Source organism: Leuresthes tenuis, unplaced genomic scaffold (genome assembly GCF_036924035.1).
Source record: "Leuresthes tenuis unplaced genomic scaffold, fLeuTen1.0.hap1 SCAF_15, whole genome shotgun sequence".
NCBI classification, from domain to species: domain Eukaryota; kingdom Metazoa; phylum Chordata; class Actinopteri; order Atheriniformes; family Atherinopsidae; genus Leuresthes; species Leuresthes tenuis.
Genome location: NW_027325369.1, coordinates 24,283,345 through 24,302,073, shown reverse-complemented (window position 1 = coordinate 24,302,073; position 18,729 = coordinate 24,283,345). Strand labels below are relative to the sequence as shown.

Genomic DNA, 18,729 nt, shown 5'->3' with positions numbered 1-18,729 from the left:
TTTGTGGCCAACTGAAAACTAGCAAACTAGTGAAAGGGGACACCATTATTGTAGGAACACGTATGAAGACACAAAATGTCAAGATGCACATTAATTGACATGTAAGCTGTATCAGTTTGGGGGCTAAAGTAAGGAAAACTTAGTAACTGCAATTCCTTTACTGCAAAACTGTAACATTTAGAGCTGTGGACCAACATACAGAAACATTGCACAGGCCACTGCCATTAAAGAATAAATGTATAGAAAAGAATGATTATTATTCAGTGTAGTTCCTTGCTGTTTAAACAACTGATCTTAACATAAGACAGAGAAAATGCTGACAGAGAAGTCCAGACTTTATTGAGCCTGAATGCAACAGAAATTAAAGGGATTTTGGAATGTCTAACAATTGTGTGACTTTCTAATAAAACAAGAACACATATGAGGAGATAAATAACAGTATTATGAGGAGCGATTTATCCTTGCAGAGTTTCCCGAACTGTTTGATCAGGATTATGCTAGAAGAAAAAGTGGGGATCACGTTGTCATAAAGATTCATCCAGTGAGGAAAATGTGTCTACCAAATTCCATAGCAACAAACTGTTGTAGTTCTGCTTATATCAGTCTTTTGCAAAGAATTTACACCTCCCTTATCATTTGACCAGGACCCAGACATTAGGCATGGTGCTCCTGCTTCGTAGGAAAGTATACTATGTAGACTAACTCTTAAGCTTATTAGCAGGGGTTGCAGCCTCACTCGCATATCAACCCAAATTCGAACACCATATGGTCACTGCACCAAGCGATTCATGGGAATTTTCGACCTCCCCCACCTCTGCACTGAACATTATTGTTTACATTCTTGACTTGAAAGCCAGTTACGTACAGGAAAGCATAAACCATATCCATGGATACATTAATGCTGTGATTCAGGATATACTGCCTCACCTTCTTTGTTGGATCAGTGCATTTGCATAATCTGAAGCAATATTTTAACCAGGATTGTATCTTTTAGATCTCCACCAGCTTAGGGTGAATCAGTCTGTCCCAGTTTTAAAGCAAAGCCTAGATGTTGGAGGGCTTTTTGTTGTCCAGCAAGCATGTATGTCAGCATAGTTACTCCTAGTCCATTAAATGCTGGCAAAGATCCAATAGCAGCCACCTAATCCCACTTAAACCACCACACAGCATTAGAGGGGTCTGTCCTCTGTCCGGCGTGGGATATACAGTAGCCCCCATTTAAACCTGTCAAAAAGTATCCTTTAACTAATCTTCTTGGTGACTCTGACCATGGGAACATGAGAGTTTGAATTATCAAATGGATTACTCAACACATATTTAAAAGCCCTACAATGTATTTTCTGGTTTTGAGGTCTTGAAAACAATAAGTCTGACCAAACTTGGAATGTTTTTGATTATTTTGCATATTGAATTTCTGTATGGGTTGTTCTTCCCTTTCACTGTCATTATTTCACATCTAATATCAGTTATTCCAGCTATGAAAATCCAATCCACAGCCCAAAATGTAGCAGTTTTACAATAGAAACTATTACACTGTGAGAGAGGTTTTGTGAGGCGTATTGTCGGATATTGTCACTCAGGCAAGTGAGCTTTCCAACATGTGTTAATACTGTGAGAGGGTTTAACTTAACTCAAATCACCTTTTTTTTAAACTCATTAATGCTGTTATTTGCAATTTGATCTGTCTCTGCCCAGCTGACCGAACAAGGCATGAAGAGCCAAAGTTGAGTGTGGAGTTACTTGTTCAGCCCAATCAGGGTTGTTTGTGAGGTAAAAGTTCTGCTTGGTACTTTCCGAGAGTAAAGCAGGTTCTCTAGAGACATGGAGTTAAGTGTTTTTCATCCATGCTCTGCATCAATGAACTAACATGTAAAAGAAGCCAAGTGTGAGAATGTAAATGCTGGGAACATTTCTTCCTGACTTTTGATAATGAGATTACCCAACCTGCTGTCTTGTACCATGTGTAATCACAGCAGCTAACTAAGTCCTTGAGGGAGTGCACACGCTGATAGAGCTGCTGCCTCATGCCCTTTTTTGCTGACCTGCATGTTGCTTTCTACTAGCTTGACAGTAATGGTAGATATGTCGAAATACACTTGATATTACATGCAACACAAAAACAGTCATCATTAGAGATAAGTAGGGTGTCTCAACTGCCATTTTCAGCATACTGTAAACAAACTGTTTGGCACTCAGGTGCCACTCTGGAGTATTTGCAGTTGTAACAAAGTATCTCCAGCAAGAAATATCCTAATGTGAAGTGGATGTTTTCTGTGGATAAATCCTAACCCAGTTCTCAGGACATTCTTTAGTGTTCACCTGTGAAAATGGCTTTAGACTGTGGGTATTTTCACACCTGAACGTCCACACTGTAGTGCAGCCAAGGTCAATGTTTTTGTTACATTGAATGTGTTTGCTGCTGTTGGCTTTGGTTTCAATTTTCGCTGAAAACAGATTTTGCATGACATACCTACTTCTTTTGTCATCACCTGCATGATTTTCGTTACTTTAAACAAGTCACTGCATAGAGACGGATCCACATCTGTGTTTTTATGCTGCCAGGTGGTCTGTCAGTGTCTGAATCAATGGAGAAAGATGCATGAACAGCACAATAATCAAATTTAGCATGAATTTGGCAAACAAATGCCCACGTTAAACAAAACCAGTAGCCTGCTGTTGCCCCCTTATTTGTACTGGTTGATGGTACTGGTTTTAATTAAAGAGGCGTCAGAACCAGCTTTGGAAATGCTACCATGGCTTATTTGTGCTCTTTCCAGTCACGCCGAAAAAAAGAACTGCAGCTTCTTTTGAATTATCCAAAAGTCTAAACCATCTCTTAAAATGTTTCCATCCTAAAATTGAATCAAACCATGGTTCACCCGGACTGAGATCACCCCTTTTGGTCGGACCAAATTTAAACTGTTCTATTCCTATTATATTAAGGGGGATGTTGTTTCTCACTTATCATTTTTGTCGAAACTAAACCGAAAAGTGTGAAATGATGTGTGATAGCCCACTTGAATGGGTGAAATAAGATAAACAAAGTTTTTGAGCTAGAGTGTGATGTATCAACAACTTTGGCTTGCACAACAATCTGGCAAGGACTCGCAGCGGAAAATTCTGTCCAGGGTCAAACGCTGACGACAGCTTCCTCACTCACACGGTTCTGATGACGCACATTTGTCTTAAATTAATATCTTCCTCAAACTGTATAACATTCATTTAGCCAATTGTTTTCTTTAAGCCTTTATTCTAATGTATAATTTTTCAGTCCCCTTTATTTCAGCCTTGCACCTTACATCTTTATCTGCCTTTCAAATAATCATGAATAGTTTCTCTGATTCTATTTGATCATAAAAGGTTGGATTAGGTTAGGCATATGTCACTTATACTATTGCATTTCATCTATAATGTGTTAAAAGGAATAATTTAGACATATTTTTCTATAAGTTTGAGTTTACCAAGTCATGAGTTTGTATTGGCACATTAAATGCACGTGGTATAGGCACGTCAGTGATAAAATATTTCATATTGTGGTAGCCTGCAAAGGCCCCTGTGAGCTGTTTCTATAAAGGCAGTGCAATTAGTATCCATCTTTATCTTTTGTGGTCGTCTGGAATGTTGACCAGCAACATTTCTCTCGTAAATCTTTGCCAGGGGGAAACCCAGTGGGTAAGAAGTGATAACACTGATTAGTTTTTTTTCAAAATGACTTAGGAAAAAAAGAAAAGGGTCAGGGCAAAGAATCAATCTGCAATAAGTCTTGAGGCTTTGAAATAAATAACACACGAATAAAAATCCATATCAGTGTGCTAGCTTCAAACATTAGCTTGATCCGCTACATCACACGGAACTGATAACAACATCAACAGGGGTCTCACACTTTGGCCCTTGAAGCATCTGTGTTTTCTATAGTTGCAATTGGCTTCACTTCAATCCACACAGCAGCATGTGTTCTTACACAGCCTGATTAGAATCTAGTTAAACAGGAAACTGTGTCGCAATTGGCTGATTAACATGAGAATGTGATCTTTCCAGAGAAATAAAACTGTCCAAACAAACAGCGAGCATCATTACATGAATTACATACTTGGAAACATTTCAGTCAGCACATGAAACATTTAATGTCTGCACATCTATAGGAATTGTTAGTTTATAGACTACAAAATTGTCTTTTATCGATTCAGATGCAGACTGGCAAGCAGAATACTGCAGCATGAAGCGCCTGAGGCTGTCACAATGATGTGGCAAGTGCTTGTGAACTGCAGTCGTGTAAAATGGCACTGATGCAGAAGCTCTGTGAGACTGTGGGAAACAGAGCTGCCTTTCCGGCTCTTTGAGAGAAAACACTCCAGAGAAAAATTGCAGGAAACCTCCAGGGTCTTTTGATTCATGCTTAGAAAGTGAGTCAGGGTACCTGAGAGCTTGGAGTTCTCAAAGTGTCACGGCCACCGTAAAAGTACTTCGTCAGGGTGCATTTGTTGGTAAGATAATATAAACTGCATTCCACTCATGGGAAGCTTTGTGTTTTTGCATGCTGGTTCATGGTCGTGTTTACTGGAACACTGAGCCATTGTTGAATCCACTGGTGCTTTACCATATTATCATGTTGTACCTGACTATTTTACTAATCCTTAACATAATAGGTGTGGCTGGAGACACATTCTTTAACTGTATGACATCCACTCTGTACCCTATCCCCCCCAGATATCCCACTTCTATTTCCCACTTTCTCTTTAAATGAAAGTGGGAAATAGAAGTGAGTTTAAGTCATCTTCAACAATATGTCAAACATAAGGGATTTTTTTAACATTGTAAAGTATGTCATATCTGTTTTATGTACAAAAAGAATCGAAAAAATCACAGACATATGGAGATAATCATGTGTATCTTTTTGAGTAAGCACCTTGTAACAGAGTGACCTTGCATACTCATATCCAAAGAGCCCTGACAGTGTGGTGAGAGTCTTTTATTGATTGATCGTTTTTATTGTTTTTGCTGGATGAGAGGAGCTGTAAATCCTAAGGCTCTAATGCAACTTATTGAGTTTTTACAGCAAATCGATCAATATATAAAATTGCAAAGTGTCAAATGCCTGGGGCCTCTACATATGTCTCATGTATTAGGAATTCCTGAATTGTAGGATATTTGTCAAATTTGACAAGGCTCCAGAATTAGCTAAAAAAAAAAAAGACTATGGCTCACAATGTCAGAAGCCAACTGAAGCATAGATGTTAAAGATAATTTAGAAAGAATAGAAAGTCAGTAATATGCAATCGAAGACATTCTTCCTATTCAATATTGTCAAGTGCTCTTGTTGGCTACTTGTTACGGGCCACGTTGCATGGTGTTCTGCACCTCTAGATACCAATACGGAGCCATCTGCAGTAGTGACAGAAGTTTGCTCCGTGTTGCTGAGTTGGACTCAGATGTTTCCTGTCATTCCTGCACAGTAAACCAGGAAGCACACCCCTTACCTCCCCTGTCATGCCTTTCTGACGCTGTGGAAGAAACAATCAAACAAAACAGAAGCAGAACAAAATAAAACAGGATTGTACATGTTTTGTTAATGAACTTCACACACTTGTGTAGGACATGGACGCTTCAGCAAAGCACAAAGATAATTCTAAGATATCAACGATGTTTGATGAATATACTGTACTTGCTCACTTTCTTGGCAAGAGTTGAATGAAAAACTCAATACTACTTTCTTAGTCAGCAGCCAACTCAGAACAAAGAGGATAAACAAGTCTTAATCTTTTTTTAAATTAGAAAACACATAAAAGTCACAAAATGACGATATTAGACATTTTGCTTAATCAACATGACAGAAAGTAACAGATAAGTCGTGAATTTTTCAATGACTTGAGCACCGAGTTTTAGGCTAAAAAGCAACATGACGGATTGTCTATTGCTTTTTATCAATGTTAGCATGTCAACACCTACATATAAGTATAAAACCTAACCGCCACAGGGAGTGGACTCATAATCATAGCCTGCTACATAATACAAAACAACAGGTATCATTTCAAACCCAGGCCTGGATGATTTGGGGCGAAAATGCGATTGGGAAAATGAAATTAAATGCAAAAAGTGTTGTTCCTCAGGGTTAGAGGAGGCTAACGAGGCAGGAGGAAGCACAGCCTTCCCGCTTCCACTTCAGACAAATTGTATTAAAAAATCCAGAGGGTGTGAGTCATGTTTGGATGACAAGAAACAATGTTCACATCAATTGCTGGAGATAATGAATGGATTAAAGAATGATGTTAATCACTCCATAATGATTGATGAGTCCCAACCATGTAATTTCTTTTTTTTCTTTGATATGAGTCCAGGTGAACAGTCGTTCAGGCCCCAGACCCGTCTTTTGATCTGAGTATTAAGAAAGATACCAGTTTTGTAATAACACAATGTAAAATTTTACCTTCAGTGTCTGTTCTTGCTGATTGATAAAGGAGATAAAGACAGCATATGCTTAACAGCCAAATCATTAGCCACTGTTTGTGCCTTATTAATGGATGGTCTTCCTACTGTGATGAGGTAACCTTCATGACCACAAAGCCCTCATGTCCACAGGCAAGAGCCCAGAGAGGGTAGAGGTGGCCTTCAGCAGACAGCGTTCTGGGGCTCTAAAGCGAACTGACTCCATTAGCGGACCTATCACTTTCTCTTCAACACTCTTCCATGGTGACCCTCAGCCCTTTGCTGACCAAACTCAGCTCGAGGGTCAGAGTTCAAAGTGGGTGCACATTAACAAGCAGGTGGATGCTCATGTTTTGGGGGATGTGAGAACACATTTTCAGGTCAAATGCACATCCTGAGGACATGACCCTTAGTCTCCACTTTGTGGTATTTCGAATGCTGCTTATAAATCTTTGCTCTGTGCTCAGAAGACAGCGCGTGTAATGTTTTCGTGGACAGCAAGAAACCTTAGACGATTGATTGGTGGTTCAAAGTGTCCAGGGAGTACAGAGTACTATTTAAACTATTATTATTATTCTTTTATTTGTCTGTTGATAGAATGTGCTTTATACATAAACTTTTTTTGTACCTATATTGTTTTACTAGAAATATAACTGGAATCGAAACTTAATTTAGATGTTTGCACACATCTTTTTGAATAAATGTTTTGTAACACAGTGACCTCGGGGGTCTCATAAGCCTGCATCACTTTGCCAAAGCACCCTGACTGTGTGGTGAGGGGCTTTTGACTGTCTTATCTTTATTGTTATGGTTCCAAAGAGATCTGCAAGAGTGAACTTGAACAATATTTGCTCATAAGCACTGTAACTAAGCTTCCCCTGCAAATAGATAAACAAATTCTTATTTGAGTCTTTGTTAAGATGCTAAGATGATAAAGTGGCAGACATTAGGGTTCACTGAAGGTGTCCCCATGTTGCTGGAACTGCTCATTTTGGCCCAGTGTAAAAATGACGTTATGCCAAGAGACAGAGAGAGGACAACCCCTGCATTGTTGTGGTTGTAACAATTAGGGAAAGTTAAAAAATGCATTAAATGAATCAACGTCAATGTCGTGAACATGGACAGAACAGACTAAGTGTAGCTGTGGGGAAAGTCAAGTAAAAGTACATCACATTCGCTGATATGTGATATGTTTGTGGTGAGCTGCTTGTTCCAGACTGTGTTTATATGTAGTATAAATAGTGTATTAACATGTTGTACTGAGGGAAACCAAAGACAATCACTTCTGTTTTCATCTGCCTGCCTAAATGGTGGCTCATGTCAGTTTCACAGTGCCAGACACATCGCTGAAATGAGAAATAAAGTATTTTCCAGTGATTTATTAATACAAGCAGGAGTCAAAAACAGCTTATACATGTGGCAGTTTTATCTTTTTTTTTCAGTAAAGCAACCACTGAGGACAGTACTTTTTATATCAAATGACAGATTGCGTGGATCTGATCACATCAGGGGACTTTCTGCACATGTCCACCATGTATGTTTGTTAGATGGGAGTTCTCTTGGAACGGCGTGTCCCCAGCTTTCACAGCTCAAACCTTTGACCTACTTTTGGGCTGATTTCGAGGAAACTAGAACTGAGCCACAGAACTGCAAGGCTCAACATGTGGGCTTGTTTTTCATGCCTGAAACTTTTTTTTTTTTCAGTGTGGCCTGTGAAAATGTAGCTGCAATGTGTTCATAGCTCACAGGGAAAGAAATAATATCTGCATACCCACCTCCCAGCTAAGCCCTTATGCGCTCTATGTATAGAATAGGAGCTGTGCACACTGGACATCACGCTGTTCAAGTTGTTCATGGTATTTTGTATACTTTTTCCTGAATTTTAAACACTGAAATATTACAACACAGTGTTATCAGTTCAGAAAATGTAGATGTTTGTGATGCTTGTGCATGTCGACATGACCTGGGACACCTTTTCATACTTGAAAACTTAACTTGGCTTTAACTTAAAGTTTTTTTTGTCTGTATTTGAGGAATGCTGGACTGCACAAGAAGGATTTTAGATGGTGGACCCACCACTGTGCTTTGCACATTTACGAGGTTCATAAAACTAAAGTTCCTGATATTAGAGAAAAAATGTTTTCACGTCCAGTTGTTTGAAACATTAACTTAAGTACTTGCATGGAAAGGTCCACAAAACTTCCAGAGTAAAGAGTTCATAAAGCAAATGCATGAAACAGCATAAATGTGCAGAACAACTCTTAAAGCTCCTTGGCTTCTGCAAGGAAAGTCAGCATTTCAACTTTGCCAGAGTCAACATTCCTTTGCCACGTGATATGGGAACACGAGGCAGGCGGGTCTGTATGCATCAAGCATTCAACCACAAACATATATATGGTACATATATATATAGGGAATAAGAGGCTTCTAAAAAAGTCCCACATAACACTGAACACATTTTCCCTCATTCAGCGTTCTGCATTTTTATTCCAAGATGTTTAAAAAAATTACTTCAAATAAACAAATGAACAATCTAATCTAACCATCACATTTAAAAAAGGAGGTCTTTTCTTATTGGGATGTTTTAAAAGCATCACATGCTTCTCTTTACTACATACTGTAGTTAAAATCTCTTAGAGTGCTCAGCAAAATGTTATGTTACTCTCACATGAAACCATGCAGTGCCTTTTTAAGCACTAAATACTCTGAAACTTCAGCTGCAGGAATTTAATTTCCCTTTCATACAGTAAAAAAGAAATCACATGAAGTGGGCAGTGTGCTGTCTTTCAAACAGGGGATCTGATTCCACCACAGTCACGGAAAATGTTCATAACAGCTGCCTCGATAGAGAAAAGGTGCTCATCCTCCACCTCTGGACAGTAGAGCCTCATAAACTCCACCAGACGGAGTAGGTATTCAATATTGTGTCCCGTGTTGCCACTGCAGATGGAAATCTGGGCAGCAATCTCCTTGTCTGAGGCCGGGCCGAGGTAGATGGGGTTGTCAGAGGTAGCGATGTAGACGAGGGCCAGCAGCGGACCTTGACTCTTCTCTTTAGAAATGAACTCCACCATCTCTGTTTTGTAACCACCCAACACAACCTCTCTCATGTTCAGATACTGAAGAGACTCTTCAATCTGTGACTCAAGCACTTCGTAGGCAACCCCCCATGTGCAAGCCTTGGGGAAAAGCACAAGGATGAGACAACATTTAAAGACAGTACAGTTTCATATACTACATAACAACATGCTACAGTATATACAGGAACTGATTTATATATCTTGGCTTTGCAAGCATACGGAGAAGTAATACATAAAAATGGCAAGGGCAGTTTAGTGCACAAACATGTGAGGTTGACCCCACTGAATCTAAGTTGTAATCCCTTTTTAACATGACAGAAATATTTCATTTCAAAGAATAAATCATGGTAGCAGAAATCTTAAACATGTCATATAAAATGAATGTGAACTATATGAGAATAAAGTCCTCTGTGGAAAGTTTATTCCACAGAGGACAATTTTTTTTCCCATGTATCACTGTACAGTAATAGTTTATTTCACAAGATCATAAGTTGGCTCATGATCTAACGAGTGGATTTCTTTTTATTTACTGATAATGGAGAATATAAATTCGTGACTGAATGCTGAACACAAATTAGACAAAAACAATAATACACTCACCTCCTGATCTGCTACCAATGTAACGACTCTGCCTGGCTGGAGAGCAAAGACAGATAGTGATGACTCAGAACATCTTATAACAACAACAAGTTGTTCTGTGCTTCCTAAGAATACACAGGCCTGATATGTTTGCATACTGATCATCAAACTACTCAAATGATCTCAAATGCATCTTAAATAATTGCTGTCGAACAGTATAATGAATGTTTTGGTAGCAAGTTTGACTAAAAGTCTCACCTTTTCTTTGTCCCCTCGATGAAAATCATCTCCATGCCAGAACCGTCTCTTGTATCCTTTTATGTAGCCGATTTTGCTTCTTTTATATGAAAAACCTGGTTTCCACACCAAGGAGCCATATCCAAATATCCACAAGCAGCTTTTCTCACTTATGATGTCCTGAGGTTTCATTGTTGTCACTTGAGTATGTATTAAAAACAAGAGGTTTAAGTCGCTGCTCTTGTCAAGAAGTAGCTGCTCTGTTGTATGTTCAATTTTTCTGTCGTCCATTCCAATTATTATCTAATTAAAAAGCAGTGGGGCTAAAATCTTCCTCCACATCATATTATTTGCAAAGTGCTATTTTTATTCTCGGACCAGTAGACACTGTCCGTTTCTCCTCTGCATCCCTAAGTACAAACACGTGTATTTGTTTAGAACAGGTCAAAGCGACAAGGTCTTGGCCAATCAAATCAAAGAGTAGGCGGGCTAAAGCAACAGATAAACCAATCAAAACCATTTAGTGGTGTCATCCAATACCAGGTTTATGAGCTGGAAAAACTCCGAAGTTGCTTTTATAAGGCAGGAAAAGGAAATTCTAGGTTCCAGGTTGAACTGAAAAAAATGTTTTTTTTCTGTGGTGTAAACTTACAGTGATTTTAAACATAGATATAGTTTATCGTTTAAAATATATACATCATGTGTAAGTATGTGTGCATGTGCTTATTGTCACCATATTACTCTTTTTGTAAACTTTCAGAACAAATGTTGCATCCTCAAGTGCCAGACAGTCAGTGATAGTCCAGCATCAGCAGGTAATCACATTACCTATAAATAGCAGGGACTGTTATATCTGTGCTCTCTTAAGCTCATTAGGTGTCTGTGTTCTGTGTTGATGAGTCTAACACCATTGTGCCCATCCTGGCTGATGCGTGGCACATTTGTCCTCTGCCTGTCACTGTGCTTGATATCTCCTGTGCTTGGAGATTAAAAAGAAAACAACACACTTTTTCAACTTCGCACAATTCCTGCTGCCCCCAAGTGGTTAGGAAAGCCACAGCTCCAGTCTTGAATGAAAGACTGTCTCCCCAAACTAAGTGTCATTAGCTGGTTTCTTCTGCTTTGCTTTGGTCCCTCTTTGCTTTATGTGGCCTTGGTGGTTTCCAAAACATGGGACAGTTGTTTGCTGTGCTTCCGCGTCAGAGGTGAAAGTGCATATGCATATCTCCTCTGCAGTTTTCTTTTCACCTTGAGCCAAAATAAATTATTGATTATTATTTAACAATTCAAAGATCAAGTGATCTAGAAATATAGCAGAAACAGTTAAGTATAAAGACCACAAGGACTCTTTATTATCACATACAGACTTTTAAGTATATAGACTTTTGTCAGAATATTTCCTTACATTGCTGCCATTTACAATGCCGTCCACTGAATGATTGCTAGCACATTGATTTCACATCACACTGACACAGACGCCATCATGGACATAAACATGGAATCAGTAGAAAAGCTACCGGGCCAAATATTACCACATCTATAGACAATGAATCGACTTTCACATCCACTGACACTTGCTGAGTTTCTAGGTGATTTGCAACGTCTCATTTAGGTTTTCTATTGGACCACATGTACACTCAACCATCAAAGACCGACAAACAAACAGTGTACCAGATATGTATTATGTGTGTCTTTTTATAGCAAAAAAAAAATAAAATAAAATAAAACACCAAAAAACATTTAAAAAATAAATTCACCTTTTTGGTGGAATCAACATAAAAACAGATGTACAAGTCATACTTCTAATCTCAGCATATAAATATACAGTATATACAAAATAATCTTATAAAACATGAAAAGAGAAAGATCAGTGCTTCATATAATTAAATTACTAATGAAATACTAATCTTACAAAATAACATTATTGGTTCAGTAATTTCCATTGAAGGCGTCCTTGGTATGATAGTCACTTCATGTGTGTCTTTGTCTTTAATTAAGGGTGATCTTGCATAAAATAGACAAGGCCCAATCATGAGTTTCCCTGCATGGCATTTCAGCATATTGCATCTTTTGATCGTTTATTGTTACCTCCAAGTTGCTGTGCAAAGGAATCAAAATAAGGCAGGGTACATTGTTTCTCTCAAATACACATATAAGGCTTTGTGATCTAGTCTGCATACATTCTTTATAAAAAAATGGATTTGATTTACAACTAATAACCCCAAATATCCCTCAAAAATGAACCGTTTTCAGTAGTTTTTGAGTCTTTTCTGAATTTGCACAATGCTAATTTTTGTTTGCATAGTGCACTGAAGGTCACAAGGAATGGAAAAGGCCGGCTCCTTCCATGGATGATTTGTTTGATTGCTGATTACTGCTATTACAAGTCAAGGAGCACATGAAGATGGACTTCTTCCCCTAATTAGCACGCAGGCATAAAGTTCTTGTTGCCCTCGGATTAACTTGATGGGAAGCAGAAGAGGGTTTGAGTCGAAAACTTTTAAGGAGAATCCATGAGCCAGATTTGCTTGTTTCTTTTTGTTGTTTTTTTTCCCCACGCAGTCTGCTTTTTAAAAAACGTTTCCATCTGTATATTCTCATACAGATTAGTAGCTTTAGTTCTATTGTCAGTCAGAGAGCACATGATCTCCATCCAGTTATCAAGTTTTCAAGAGCAGCAACTTGCATTTAAATAAATCCCAGTCTCTTCACACTTGTAAACAGTCCACAAGGGATCCAACAATGACAATGAGTAATAAGTTCCGATTATTATACCTGGAAAAGGGGAAAAAAATAAATAAAAAATCTCACTTACAATCTCACAAATACAGAGAATCTTTTAATAGCAATATATTCTGGTTTATGATATATTTAAAGTTAAAAGAACACTTACCTCTGTTGCAATGATGCATTCATGTTTCTCTTCTGCTAATACAAAGACCGACTGGTACATTGAATCTCTGGAGGAACATATTGTTGATATCCACTCAGGCCTTTCGCTGTAAAGTAAAGACACATTATATCAGTTACTGATGTTACCATGAAAAAACTCGAACATTTCTGGAATGGCTCATTCAATCCTTTCCTGTGTACTTACCTGTACATTCTACTCAAATGCTTTTTGTCTTCTATTGTCTTTTCACAGTTTTCATCTTTGTCCACAAGGGACAGTTCGTCCTTGTACCCCATGGAGGATTTATAGTCCAGGTGATAATGGTTGATGTATTTATGGTTGGACTTTTCTGTGGGACAGTCCACCTCCAAATCAATCTTCTTATTCGTGTTCTTGAGCTCGACAGAAGAGATGAGGTTCTCTCTCTGAAAGTCGGCTTTGGAGATGTTGTTCATTGTCTCTGAGTCCTGCTCCTTTTTCCTTTGCTTCTTTTTGTGACGCACTCCAACCACTGCCATGCAGAGAAGCACCAGAGCAGCCACCAGGCCTACACCCAAGCTGATGGCAGCCAAGTTCAGCTTTTCACTGTGCTCTAAGCTTATATTAGGGCTGGGGGTATTGCCAGAGGGTTGATCGCTCGACTGGCACTGAGAGCTGCTATAGTGTGGAGGGCAGATACAGACAGGCTTGCCTTTGGGCCCGATGGTGCAGGTCCAACCGTTGATGCAGGGCTGAGAGGCACAAGGGTCTGTGGGCCGGTCGCAGTGGCGGCCTGTGTACCCTGGGGCGCAAGTGCAGGTGTAGCCATTAATGCGGTCTATGCAGGTTGAGCCGTTTGCACATGGGTTCGTGGCGCACTCATTGATGTTGATCTCACAGCGCAGCCCAGTGAAGCCTGAGCGACAACTGCACATTCTTAGGCTACCTTGGACCACACAATGTCCACCTGCGAAACAACACATCAGCATCACAGATTATTTTTTATGTATGTCTCCAGAAAGTGAAGATTTACTTTTGATGAAGTGAAACCGTTGTTTTACCATTGGTGCATTGCAGTGAGGTACATTTATCCACTTTCTTCTCACAGTTGAGTCCAGTGTACCCAGCTGGACATTCGCATATGTAACTATGCCCGTTATCTCTCTCTTTGCACTTGCCTCCATGGAAGCATGGTTTATCTGCACATGTCAGCATCCTGTGCTCACAGTGTGGCCCTTCAAATCCCCGTGGGCACACACACCTATGGCCATTCTCAGAGTCCTGCAGGGAAAAAGACAGAGAGTTTATCAAAAAGCTCCGTGTCAGATGTTATTTTATCATATCCTGTTCACGACTGCCCTGACAAACCCCATTCTCCTTGGTTTGAATTTATTTACAGTGCACAGCCTGTGAACTGGGTCATCTACTGACTTGACAATCAATAGCATCCTCCTGGAGTAGCAGATAGACCGCGGCAAAAACAAAAACAGGAAAGCCTGTGTTGTGGGAAAGGCGAGAGAGAGACTTCCGGACTCACCAGGCACTGGCCTCCGTTGTGACAGGGCTTGCTGTCACACTCCCGGACCTCCAAGTCACAGTTAACCCCAGTGAAGCCCGGCAGGCAGGCACAGGTGTAACTGCCCTGGCCTGTGTTCATACACGTGGCCCCATTGGCACAGGGTTTGTGATGGGTGCAGTAGTTCAGATCTGCGAACAAAAGGGTGGAAACATTAACAATGGAGCCAAAAGATGTACCATAATCAAACAGCATCGCTTTATGATAAACACCAAGTTTCCTTTTTCTTTCAGAGAATGAGGCAGTTATGTACCTTGGTCACAAAAGATGCCTCCCCAGCCTTCTTTGCAGGTGCACTGCCACGGCTCTGTACAGGTACCATGTTTACAGGACGGATGAAGTTTACACACATCACAAAAGAGTCCCTGCCAGCCCTCTCTGCATCTGTTCATACATAAAACATGACAGTTAACTCACACATTCGCTCACAAACAAAACGTATAAGACTTGAAACAGAGGAAACTAATGAAAAACAAATACACCGGTAGTCATGTTATTGACAGGAAAATTTAAAGCAGAAGAAAAAAATGTATGAATCAAAGATTATGTCAATTTTCTAATGTAGCAGTTTGTGGAGCCTGACAATGAATGAAGTAAAAGACTATAAGCTCATATTTGAATACTCACTTGCACTCTCCTGGAAATGTGCAGGTTCCATTCCTTTCATTGCAGCCTTCAAGACAGATTGCTGTAAAGAGGGGTATTTAAAGTTTAATATTGCTCATTTAGCACGTTAAGAAAACTTGTTAATAGGCTTTTATGATCTTAAAACATTTTCCCTCTCAATCTGTTTGCTGACCCCTTCATTGGAAAACCATCACTTCCCGCTCCTGTGCTGTCCTGCTGTATTTCTCATTGATTTTGCACGATTTGCTCTCTTAAACGCGTGCTTAGAGTGCAGCAGATGCTTGTTCTCAGAAAAGCAGGACAGCTGTCCCCATTGTTTTCGGTGGAAGGTTCGAGCCCCTTTTGCAGCTGCTGCCCTGCACCGCCTCAACAAAAGAACCCGCAATTTAGCGGCGCGTGGCGCCCGATAATGCCGCGATTAACCCCGGCGCGTGCTGCTCGGCGACCACCGCCCTGGATTAAACCGCACGCGCCCAGAGAGAAAGTATAGGAGGCTGTCTGTCTTCAAATTACACCTTAATATCACTGGTGTGCGGTTGTGTGTCACGTCCGAAAATACACAACTGCGATCATGTAACAGGTCATTCAAAACAAGAAGGCTTTAACTGGGGTGGGGTGGGGTGGGGGGGGGGGGGATTTAATATGATTCTGCAGTTTGTTTAAAATAAAAACAACGTGGAAAGAGAAGACAAACTTGTTCGATTCAAATGGTTAAAAAACAGCCTTCTTCCTTTTTTATTTTTCCTCAAAAGGCTCATGGAAACATTTCAGGCCGCCTTTCATCAGGAGCAGTGTTCAGGCTACTCTCGCGTACAATCTGACCAATGATTTTGTACCACAAACAAAGAAAAGGCTCCACATCTTCACTCTTGCTTACGTTTTTGGCAGTATTCTCCCTTCCATCCCGGTAGACAGGCTTTTTGCCCGTCAGGCTTGCAGGTGTAGTGCCCAAATAGGTCGTCTCTCGGAGCGCATATTTCGGAACAAGTGTCTCCGTAGTAATTTTCATTGCAGATGATCCGGTATGAGTACCTTAGCTCCGTCTGCGTCCCGTTCTGCACTTCCTCGGACCACTCGGGCCCAATTCCCATCTGTCTTTGGATGGCAAAATAACTTATCAAGAACGCTGGGTTGGTAGAATCTGTAAAGAAAAAGTACAAAACTTGAGATAATTCTTCATATAGGTAATAACCTATTAATGATTATTTTAGAACAATAAAGAATAATATTATCAAAATATATTTTATTTCTCTCATATGTGTGCATTACCCCCCACCCCCCTGGTGATGAAGGACTTAACAAAAAAGGTGTAAAAGCCAGGAAAAGCTTGTCACGGGGTTTTTGGCAAGGTTTCTTATTCCCCTTTAAACCATGCACACTTTCCCATGCAAGCCAAAAATAAAACAAGGGAAGTGCAATTGTGTTGGAGTGATTTGATTGTAAAAGATTGTCGTGTGACTCATAAGCCATCCTAACAAACACGAATCCATGACGCTGAAAATGCCAGATGCATTTGCCAGCACTGTGTCCAGAGTGGTTTTGTGATTCAAATGTGCGACAGGCAACAAGCGATGTCGGTTGTGTCTCCCCCTAGTGGTGGAGAAGTAGTTCGCATCCACTCACCTCTGGGCTGCTCCGCTGCAGGAGAATACCAGGCTTCAATAAGTAATGAGAAAGCACCCTGTGGGGAGAGATAAGGAGATAAACGTTACTAAGAAAAGATTTTTGAAAAAACAAAAAACGATGAAAGGCACATTTAGTTTGTTGTGACCTTCATAAAAATAATAGTAGAGAAAGAGCTCAAAGACTGGATAACAGTGTTTTCCCCGTACTTCAATAGAAATGATCCAAATTTAGATTATAGATGCTGCAGTTTGTAGTCTTTCATTTCTTTAGGCACATAAAAGGCAACACCAGAGAGAAAGAAGAAGCTGCATAGATCAGCTTGAAATATCCAAATATTGTGTTTGGATTTAGTGGCTCAAAATAAAGGATTGTATGTATTTCATATACAGTAAATATATATAGCATCAATATGCATGTTTAACAATGCAATAAAGTAGTTTTGCATCAACTGATGAGGACTAAAGCTTAAATGTAGGCGATATTATCTTCAAATCAGTCTCCAGATAAAGTCTGACTCCACCCCCACAGAATTTTTAGGTTTTCACTGAGTTATTATATTCGGTTAACTCTATGAATAATTGTTTTCTTTCCTGCGTAAAAGTGTGTGAAGCCAGTTGTGGGCACGGCGCGCACAGGTGCTCTTACCGGCCAGGAGGAGTTGAGCGGCAGACGCAGCCTGGCGTCCGGCTGGATGCTGAAGGAGTCGGTTCCCAGAACAGGTGTGGAGGCTTTGCCAAATATACACCTCCCGGGAGACACCTCCGTCTGGTAGTTCTTTAAACAAACCTTGAAATAAGTCCTGCACCCATTCATGCTGCAACTACGTCCATTTGCCAGCAAACTTTTCGTATTATGAAAATGATGGAGATCTATCTCGAACACACTTGATCCCAAAACCTAAAAGGAAATTAACAGTGAGCACAGAAAAACAGCAACAATGCATTGTTTTCTCAATAATTATTTCCTAAGACAAATACTGAGCAAAAAAATAAAAAATACCTGAGTAAATAATGTCATAACTATTGCGAGGATAGAAGTGAACCAATCGGCCATCCTTTAGAGTTTTAATGTGCGTATCCCAAAAAATCAGTTCGTCCTCCCACAAAACGCTCCTATTCCAAGTGAAGATGGAAAAAAGGGGAGTGACGATGAAACAAAGTGATCGGAATAAATATAATCCTTCTTCAAAAGCCAGTAGGACAAGATCCAGCTCTGCAATCCGTATCCAGAAGAAAAAGTTATCCAGTGCTAGAGGTTAAACAATTATCAGTAACGTCAATATCCACAAATGAGTCATTCTGCGGTCTTTACGTTGCCCATCCATCGTGCCGGTCAGCTGTTGTTTGACTTTGCTCTGTTGATGCGGGTCTTGTGTTGCCAACAGTGATGCGAGCATGTGGCGGAGCATCAGCGCATGGTGACTCCCAGTGAGTGTCTGACGTCCCTCTTAGTTTATATACCACGGTGTAGTGTCCGTGCAGACACTGCTTGTCAGTTAACACCGCCCACTCGCCTCTCCACCTTCTTTCTGCTTAATATCGTCAGTATTCGTACGGATTTTTATTGGGGATTGTCTTTTGAGTCGCCTGCTCCAGACAAACACACTCCTCTGATATGTAGAGATGTTTAACCCCTTGTCCAAAATAAAACAGAACATTACATTATTGTCAAAGATACAGAGGAACGTAGCTCTATATCTGATAATGGCG

At 40.0% G+C, this 18,729-nt stretch overlaps 2 protein-coding genes across 2 annotated transcripts; both read right to left on the bottom strand.

The window, feature by feature from the left end:
- Positions 1–7,819: 7,819 nt before the first annotated feature.
- Positions 7,820–10,754, bottom strand: LOC140270139 (glutathione-specific gamma-glutamylcyclotransferase 1-like). The gene is made up of 3 exons (XM_072365236.1): positions 10,341–10,754; positions 10,104–10,139; positions 7,820–9,602 (listed from the first exon to the last, which is right to left on the bottom strand). The coding sequence occupies exons 1-3, from the start codon at positions 10,608–10,610 to the stop codon at positions 9,210–9,212; spliced, it is 699 nt and encodes a 232-aa protein (XP_072221337.1). The 5' UTR covers positions 10,611–10,754; the 3' UTR covers positions 7,820–9,209.
- Positions 10,755–11,642: 888 nt separating this feature from the next.
- Positions 11,643–18,475, bottom strand: LOC140270178 (delta-like protein 4). Its single transcript, XM_072365276.1, has 11 exons — positions 18,020–18,475; positions 17,666–17,917; positions 17,018–17,075; positions 16,272–16,535; positions 15,395–15,455; positions 15,021–15,151; positions 14,729–14,898; positions 14,253–14,472; positions 13,417–14,158; positions 13,213–13,318; positions 11,643–13,094 (listed from the first exon to the last, which is right to left on the bottom strand). The coding sequence occupies exons 1-11, from the start codon at positions 18,071–18,073 to the stop codon at positions 13,089–13,091; spliced, it is 2,064 nt and encodes a 687-aa protein (XP_072221377.1). The 5' UTR covers positions 18,074–18,475; the 3' UTR covers positions 11,643–13,088.
- Positions 18,476–18,729: the final 254 nt, after the last annotated feature.